The following is an 8893-nucleotide window of genomic DNA, read 5'->3' as shown; positions in this document are numbered from 1 at the left end:
TTCCTTGGCGCAAAAATTAAGATTATTTGTCGTTTTTTTTCTTTACGTTGTTAATTAACACGGATATCCCGTTTACATTTATGCTTATCTATTTTCAAGTGTACTCCTCATTCTCGAAGCGCGACAGCGTTTTTCATCGATTGATCGTTAAAACGGGGGGAGGGGGGGAGAGAAGGGGAAGAGAAGGGGAGAGAAGTCCGCTCCGACTTGACAAATTATTTTACGCGAAAGGATGGTCGATACAAAGAGCTAATTGAATGAATAAAACAAAGCGTTAGTTCTATCGCTCGTCATTTCAAGGGCATAGGCAACGATGAATTATCAATTCTCGGATGTACCGACTATCGAGAGCGTGAAACGTTAAATAGTCTTTTCAGGCATGATTGAAGTAAACGCCCTCCAAAAATATCCGGACAGCCAAAGTTCCGCGTCGAAGGCGGGATTTTGCAAAAGTTTACCGCTACCGAATTTTATCGGTATAACAGAATCTGTGTTAACAGAGAACACGATGGCAGATTGATCGCAGAAGTCGAGCAGAATCTGCCTTGACCTTTCAAATGATATATTCCATTCCGCTCGATTTCCGCCAGGCAGTCTGCTGTCGGATTATGTCAAGCCCAGGCGAGACTGCCACAATGTGGCTGGCGCTCGAATCTACTTAGCAAATTGCTAACATACTGCTAATACATCTCGCCTACACGGTATATGTATTCATACATTGTTTTCAAGACGACATAAGTATATACGTCGAACGAAACGTGAAACGTTGTCCCCGTCAATAAGCAATGTGTCCATAAATTTTTTTTATATTTTTCTACATAAATTTTTTCAGCGACTGTGACGTAGACTTCGATGATTACATCTTCTTTACTGTATCGCACATCCAATTACGGTGAGATAATTCCAGTAAGTTGCCAGTGCCTTCGAAATTCGTCGAAAACGATCGACAGTAAGACGTGTAAGATACGCAGAGATATTTCATTAGGGTGGACTGTAAACTGTAGCGTGGCGCTTTTGGGCAACAAATCTTCGTAAAGATGTTGGCCTCTCGTTGTTTTTCGGACAAGACACGTTTTTTTTAACGGCTAGAAAATTTTTTTGCGTATCAGTGGCAGTTTAAAAAAGCTATATCATCTCACACACGCGCGCGTTTTTGTCGTCGCAACGCTAAATACTTGTTGTCATATTCGTTCTAACTATCCGTACGGCAATCGTCTCTCTATACGCAATCGGATTTTCCGTCTCTATTCCGTCGACAGCAATTTTCTCTCGCCTCTGTACGCGTGTACTGCAAGTCCGCACACATTGTGCGGACGGCAGCAAAATATCTATCCAGGTATCTTACGTCACAAGAGTAAAAAGGAAAAACAAGAATGTCAGATACCGACAAAAACCGAGGCACGACGGATTCTCGGTGCCGTCGTCGTGTTGTGAGAATCTGGTGGGTTACTCACGAGCGTTTTGCCATACCGAAAATCGACTAGCTAGACTAAAAACGAGTTCGCGTTTAGCAACGATCGAGTGTGTAGGTGTATTGTGTATAAGTGTGTGTGTGTGTGCCGATATAACTTGGCTTCTTTTATTCATTACAAATTGACGTTGTGCAAAGTATATCGATGTACGATGACGTTAAACGAAATAATCGTGGTGATGCACGTTTATTTTTATTCTGTAGTGTAATGGGCTCTCACAATAACAATTATGGTCGCTACACGGAATTCGATGACCGCCAATTTTTTTTTGTGACGATTCGCACCGGGGGCGGGAGGGGGCAACAAGGAATTAACATTGGTAATGGAATAATAATTATTATAATATATGCAAGGTGTTATTTGGAGCGTACTTATATGTATATACTCGCGGGGAGAGACAGCTTTCATCATTGGAATTATCCTTGTCCAATCGAATTCGGTAACCGGTCTCACTCTTTCCGTGAATCGCGAGTATCTGTTAACTGGCGTCGTTTACTTGCCGACGATTAGCAACATCGGAAAGGCCAATCGATGGATGTGTAGGTGGTAGCGCTTTATCGTCGAGGAGGCTGAGCAACGAGGTCGAAGAACAAATCGCACCTTTAAATAACGGCCGTTGATCAACGGCCGCCTTGTCTTACGCTGATCACGATCATCGACCGGGCCCGTTCTGAGCCGTCAAACAATCAAGCGGCACATGCGAAGTACGATGGACAGCAGCGAGAAGAAGGCCCCTCGCGCTGCGGAGCGGCGTAACAACAGGACACGTAGCATTATCATCAGTATCCCGAGTTGCACGGCCTTGTGGAGCCAATACAGTCTGTAAACAGATAAGTAAGTCAAGATATGAAGAGAAAATGATATGTAACCTTCTTCCATAAACAATAGATAGACAAATATAAAGTTACTTAATTATCGTTTTAGAAGCCAAGGCTTCTAAGAACATATGTAAATGTATATTTATAATAAAATATTATGAATAGATAGCAGTGAGAAAAAGAAGCAAAAAGTATGTGTATTCGACATTAACGCTGTTTAAAATAATTGGTCACCAAATAAGCGGAGTAAAAACGGAAGAAAAGTAAGCTCATAGAAAAAAAGATATAAACTCTATATAAACCTTATAATATAAATTCTAAATTTTCTAAAATTGTAAATACATTGACAAATAGAGAGTCTTTCTTTACTAATGAGACTTTCTTTACTTTTGATTTCTGAACCAAGGTATTTACTCAAATCTTGTAAAAAAAATTGCCTGAGAATTCTTAAATTTTCTAAGTATTTTCATTAAAAATTCTAAGATTAGAGAATTTTTTAATGCAGCTTTAAATAAATTGGAATGCAAACAAAATGAATAAACTGCACATAATAAGTTAATAAAAGATAAACTTTTTATGAGACTATATCTATCCTGTTTTACAAGAGCCGCAAAATCTATAGAATAATTAGCATCAAAGAAGGCTTACTACAGTGTTTTTCAGAAAAAAAAACAGCATTTAAATTTAAAGATAAAAGCCAAAATTTTTCTGATTGAGTCTTAATAAAATTCCAATTTTTAAGCATAAAAAGATTCCCTGAAAATCACAGATTCTCCAAAGTCTTTTCAAGTGGTAGACACTTTCTAAACAAACTCTAGCAGAGAGTTCTTTTCGACAGGGAGATTGCACTGTAATAAAAAAAAACCTGATTGCTGAAAAGCGAAGAGGTATGTCTTACTTTGTGATGTATGAACGAGCAGCTGGCAGTGTGTCCGGACTCTCTTTCAATATAAACTGTCGTATTCCCAGAATGTAATGCTCCAAGTACGACGGCCAGTCGATTTGCCTGACATCGAACATGAATGTTTCCCGATCCTCCGGGCTGAGTTGCTCACCCAGTCGTCGCACGTTGTCGTCTCTAAAATTCCACTGTTTCGTACTGAAGTACTCCAAACACTGGGCGGCTTTGGAAAGTTTCGACTGTACGCGGACCATTATAGGCCGCGTGCCCTTGAGCCGAGCGAGAGTATCTAAGATATACGCAGGTAATATGTGCTGAAATGTCACGCACAATTTGTTTATCATGGCGGAGCTGTGGCAGCGACCGTCCGGATACCAGAGCGCGTCGTTCGCCGGATGCAGCCGGCAATATTTGAACGACAAGTCAACGAACTGCTTCCAGGTTATAGGATTCTGCTGGCCGGTGCAGCAGTTGTAAATCGGGATGGTGTCGATGCGCTGCGTGGCGGTCCTCCATGCCGCGCAGATCATCAGGTTAATCACGATGTCGACGGGTACCAGATCCGCGACCTTGTCCTCGTGGCACAGCATGGTTCTGCAAGCAAGAGACGCGCGATTTTTAAAAGGGACAGATTTCATCTCAAAGATGATGACTTGTACAGATTACGAGCGATCGCGATATTAAAATAACAATCCCAGCAAACACCGAGTTATATGTAACGTACTTATTAGTTGTAACTTAACAATAATTACACATAACTATAATTACACATGTGTTATATTATAGTCAGGGCATATTTAAAATATTGTATTTGAAATACAATTTGTATTTTGTATTTCAGCGCAGCACATAAAAGCATTTTGTATTTAAAAAAAGTTATTCAATGTATTTTGTATTTGAAATACTAAATAAATTATTGATAAAAACTCTACAACAATTAATAGTAGCTTAAATTTTTCTCATATGACAATTAACAACACTAACTATTTTCGTCAAGTTTCAAGTAATAACAAGTCATCAAAGTCAAATTTCATAATCTCACATTAATAAATAGATTGCTCGTGCGGTTGATACAGGACATTAGGATTGTTGAAAAGTGTAAAACAACTTTTCTTTCTCTCTCTAACAGTAGAGAGGGGACTGTTGGAAGGGGGGAGGGAGTTTAACATTATATATATTATTGTATTCGAAAGATTAAATTAAAAAGTATTTTGTATTTAAAATACAAACTTAAAAGTACTTTGTATTTTGTATCTTAAATCGAAAGATTGAAAGTATTTTGTATTTTGTAATTCAAATACTAAGCTTGCCAGTATTTTATATTTTGCATCTCGAATACTTTAATGATGTATTTTGCCCGGCCCTGAATTACAGTTGTATTGTTGAGTGGGAAATTACAACTATCAAGTACGTTACATGTAAACTTGGCGTTTGCTGCAGGGATACTTCAATATATTTATTCTAATTCTGTTATAATACTTGATATTGCAATCACGCCGATCTCGCCCATTACCTGAAGAAGCCCTTCCCAGCGGCGGCGATAATCCCCGTGGGACCATTGCAATTGTCCACCCAACCAGCAACCGGTTCTCTGTACGACGACAGTACAATCGATGGCCTGACAATCGCCACAGGTAGGGAGCCCTTTTCCCGCTGGAGCATCCGCTCGGCCAGTGCTTTGGTGAATGTGTACGTATTTGGTCGGCTGGCGATCAGATTCGGCGTGAACTCTTCGACCATCTTGTCGTCCATCCACTCTGTCAGAGCGATCACCTGATCGGGTTCCCGCCCCACCGGGTATATCTCCTCGGCGACATCGTTCCGATCGCAATTGCAGTACGCCGTTGACACGTGAATGAACGCCTGCGATCAAAACAATTGCATTTACTTTACGGACACGAATTGCGAAAGATACGGAATGCGAACGCCCTTTCTTTTGCTTCGTGTCCATCGAACGTGCGCTCCTAATAATGGCGATAATGCGTCAAAATGTGTCGACGAGGCAAATTTCGAATGACGTACACTTAAAAGGAAAAAAAAAAAAAAAAAAAAAGAAAAAAAGACTCTGAGGAAGAACGAGTATCACTGATGATCAATTACGCACAGTGCCATCAATATAAATGTCAAGTTGTACAAGCTCTCTGCTCGCTGACACAACACTAAAAAAGATCGTAAAATTTATCAAAGACAATCGCTTCTTGTGCGTTCGGCATAAAATGCATAATGGAACAATAAAATGCTTTTATTTTACGTTTCGAAACTTCCATATAGTATCACTTGACACTTTCATTCACCATGTTTTACTCACGCTAATTCGTGATTGATCTACGTTGTCGTGAGAGAACAAATAAATTATTGTTCGTTAAATTCATGTGATATTGCTGAACGATCGAGAGATGAGTGATTCAGAATTACGCGCGAGTACAATTAGAGTGCAGAGGAACAAATACACTCGTACATAAACCGGCTCTATATTTACCTTTGTTGAATGACGCAAATCGAATGTATTTCGCTATTTAAGCGGAAACTCGGACAGACTATGGTTGTCGATTAATTAAAAATCGATGTCGTACATCACGAGCAAATGGAAACGAAGTGTTCGAAAGTACATTGCCTCGAGGGGTGTATCTTTCGAGATGATCGGTAGAGATGTGAACCATCCATAGGCAAAAGACACTGTAATCTTTCGGAAAGAGTACATTCGTGAAAACGTGGATCGCTAACAGACTAATTTGTCTTTTATCACGCGATTTTTCGCTTTACGATTGCGAACAGCAATCTCGGGTCTCGATGTTGGTGATTTCGGTTAGTTCGAATTGAGCAATTAGAGGAGGAAGAAAGCCCCTCCCTCTTCTCTTACCTCCACGTTGTGCATGCGGTTGCATAATTGCACCAATCTTTTGGTGCCCAACATATTTATGGTGACCGAGAGCTTCAAAGCCTCGTCAAACTTGACCGTGGCCGCCGAATGGAAAACGATCGACACGGATCGTATTAACATATTTTGATCGTCCGCCGAGATGCCCAACTCCGGCTCTGTAATGTCGCCTGCCACGGGTATGATCTTGGAAAGCTCGCCAGGAGAGTCCCGCCGTAATTTTTCAAAAAGCTGCCGAAAGTAATGTGTGATTTTAATTCGTCGAAACAGCGATCGAAATTTTTTGCTGATGCTGATGAAAAGAAAGTGATATTATTACCGGTCCATTTAAAAGCTCTTGCAACCTCTCTTGCACATTCTGGCCTTTTTTAGGTCTCATTAAAAGGTAGATATTTTTGATGTCCGGACATGATCTCAGTAGCTTCTCGACGAGAACCTTGCCCATGAAACCTGTTGCTCCGGTTATAAAAATCGATCTGTCTCTGTAAAAGTCTTTCACGGATGTGTACTCACTGCCAGCCATCGTGGCCATATCACTGTCTCTTGAACCCTTCTAAATCCTTTAAAAAAATATCATGGATTAGAAAAAGACAAAAAATACTTATTAACATAAAATTAATTTATTTAATTACGGCAAGTATCTTACCTAAATTATTTCGTTGAATTCCTTTTCAGGCAGAAAGTACTTCCCTCTGTTTCCTCGAGTGAGAGTCTCCACGTTACTACATGTTTTGCATAAAGTCATGAATGTTAAATTTGGCATTAAAATTTTATTTTTTTTTGCAATAATTTTATTTCTTTTTAAGATAATAATATGTGTTTAAAATATAAAACATATATGAATTAAATAAAATATTGCAATAAAAATATAATTTTATTATTTCACAAACGTTTGCATAAATTCATATAAAATATAAAGATATTTACATATTCGATTTTAATTGAATTTCAAAAATTTCCAATTATTTCTCTATTTTTATTTTAACCAAAAATTTTAGGAAACAAATGTGAGACAACAAATTTTTAATATGTCGGTATGTGATTTTTGTGTCAATCTTTATTGATCTTTTTAAAATAAACTATTTTTTTTTTATATATAATTCTTTTAGTCAGTCTATATTTGTAAGAGTATTAAAATAAAAACATAAAAAAACAATAACTTTTTGAAAAATTTAATATTTTATTTTAATTTGTATATCTTATTGTAATTCATCTCATTATTCTGTGCTTATAAATATTAAGAATATATCATAAAAATATAAAGATTTTTGTCATTATCTTTTAAGTTAAAGTATTATAACAACAAAAAATAATAATAAATACAATAAATTATAAAAATATATTGCTAAAAATAAATATAATTTATTTACATTTATAAACATAATTAAGTCATTCATACATTTGTTTCATATGTATATAGTTTCAGTATTTACTTTTATATAGAAAACATAAATATTAATACATTTTTCAACTTCAAACTTTTTGCAAGGACTATACGGGTTCTTAAAATAAAATTATTGTAAAACAATATAAATATCTAGAATATCTAAAATATTTGATAAAATATAATTTTAATGACCTTAATTAATTGGTGAAACATAAGCTAAATCAAAACAAAAAATACACAGAATGTTAAAAATTAGAGGAAATTTTAAAAACAATATTACTTGTTTTTAGAAATAATTAGTATATTATAAAATATATTACAAAATATATTACAAAATATATTTATTCAAATATTGTTTTTAAATCTCTTAATGTTTCAACAATATTCACTTACAAAGAATGTGATGTAACTGATTGAACAATTGAACCAATCTGATTCTTCTTGAAATATGTTATGTAAACACAAAAATCTAACAGATATGTATTTTTTTTTATACGTGCTTATTTTGAAATTCAAGGAATAAAACAATCGCTCAAAAGTAACATTTATATTTGATTCTAAACAATTATCGTCCAAAGGGTAAAATATGTAACGGTAAGATATAAAAAAACGTTTTGAGCAAAACTTTTATAGTTATTTATGTATACATTTTTACGTTTTTGTACAATTGCATATCTAGATTTTAATATTATAATAAAAAATCTTATCCACCAATAATTTTTGTAGTTTCTTTATAGTTCTACTTTTACTTCCCTTGCTGACGTTTCTATTTGATATACCGACGTTATTAAACTTATCGATAACAATTTAATGTTAAGATTGATAATCATTTCTATAGATATAAACACAAAAATTTTGCTTTCTATTGAAATGTATACAAGCAATTTAATCAATTTTACTGATATGATTATTTTATTAATTGTAAATGTTGAATGTAAGCCTGTTACATAAAAGTATGCTATGATATGTATATCTATTTATGCTAAAAAATATATTAAAAGCACATTTAAACTTATATACTTATCTTAAAAGTGGAGCATTTAACAATTCAAAAAACTTAAATAGAACAAGACAGAGGTACAAATAATATTCGATAATAATAAACAAAGGAGATTTAATGAACCTGCTAGATGTGCTACTAATATAACGTATTTTTCAAGATAAATAAATTAGTCATATAAATTCTTCCGAGTCATACAATAAAATCATAATTTAAATTAAATTAAACATATGTTTGGACCTTTTTACAATGATGAGCTTTTAATATGTTATTCTCTAGACAAAACCAAGAATTAAGCTATATTCGTGTTCTTACGCACTTTTAAGGAATGAAACAACCCTTGAAAAAAAAATCGGTTTTTTATTTCAATGCGAATATTGTCGAGACTACGAGAGATAGAAAAAAATGTTCCGAATAAAAGTTGAATGGCTTTAAGA

At 35.4% G+C, this 8893-nt stretch overlaps 1 protein-coding gene across 4 annotated transcripts in view; it reads right to left on the bottom strand.

Annotated features, from left to right (window-relative positions):
- The window catches only part of LOC105448429 (putative fatty acyl-CoA reductase CG5065), a 71133-nt gene continuing 62240 nt past the window's right edge, over positions 1-8893 (bottom strand). For all 4 annotated transcript variants that reach the window (XM_011686960.1, XM_011686959.1, XM_011686958.1 and 1 more), the window contains exons 3-8: positions 6716-6791; positions 6389-6629; positions 6052-6300; positions 4705-5054; positions 3189-3785; positions 1-2292 (exon numbers count right to left, since the gene is read on the bottom strand). In XM_011686960.1, coding sequence (XP_011685262.1) covers positions 2151-2292; positions 3189-3785; positions 4705-5054; positions 6052-6300; positions 6389-6601 — 1551 coding nt within the window. In that variant the 5' untranslated portion in view covers positions 6602-6629; positions 6716-6791 and the 3' untranslated portion in view covers positions 1-2150. The remainder of the gene's footprint in view (positions 2293-3188; positions 3786-4704; positions 5055-6051; positions 6301-6388; positions 6630-6715; positions 6792-8893) is intronic.

The sequence above is a fragment of the Wasmannia auropunctata genome, unplaced genomic scaffold (genome assembly GCF_000956235.1).
Source record: "Wasmannia auropunctata unplaced genomic scaffold, wasmannia.A_1.0 LD336085.1, whole genome shotgun sequence".
Lineage (NCBI taxonomy): Eukaryota > Metazoa > Arthropoda > Insecta > Hymenoptera > Formicidae > Wasmannia > Wasmannia auropunctata.
Note: the sequence above shows the minus strand (reverse complement) of the source record. Positions and strands in the feature narration are given on the sequence as shown.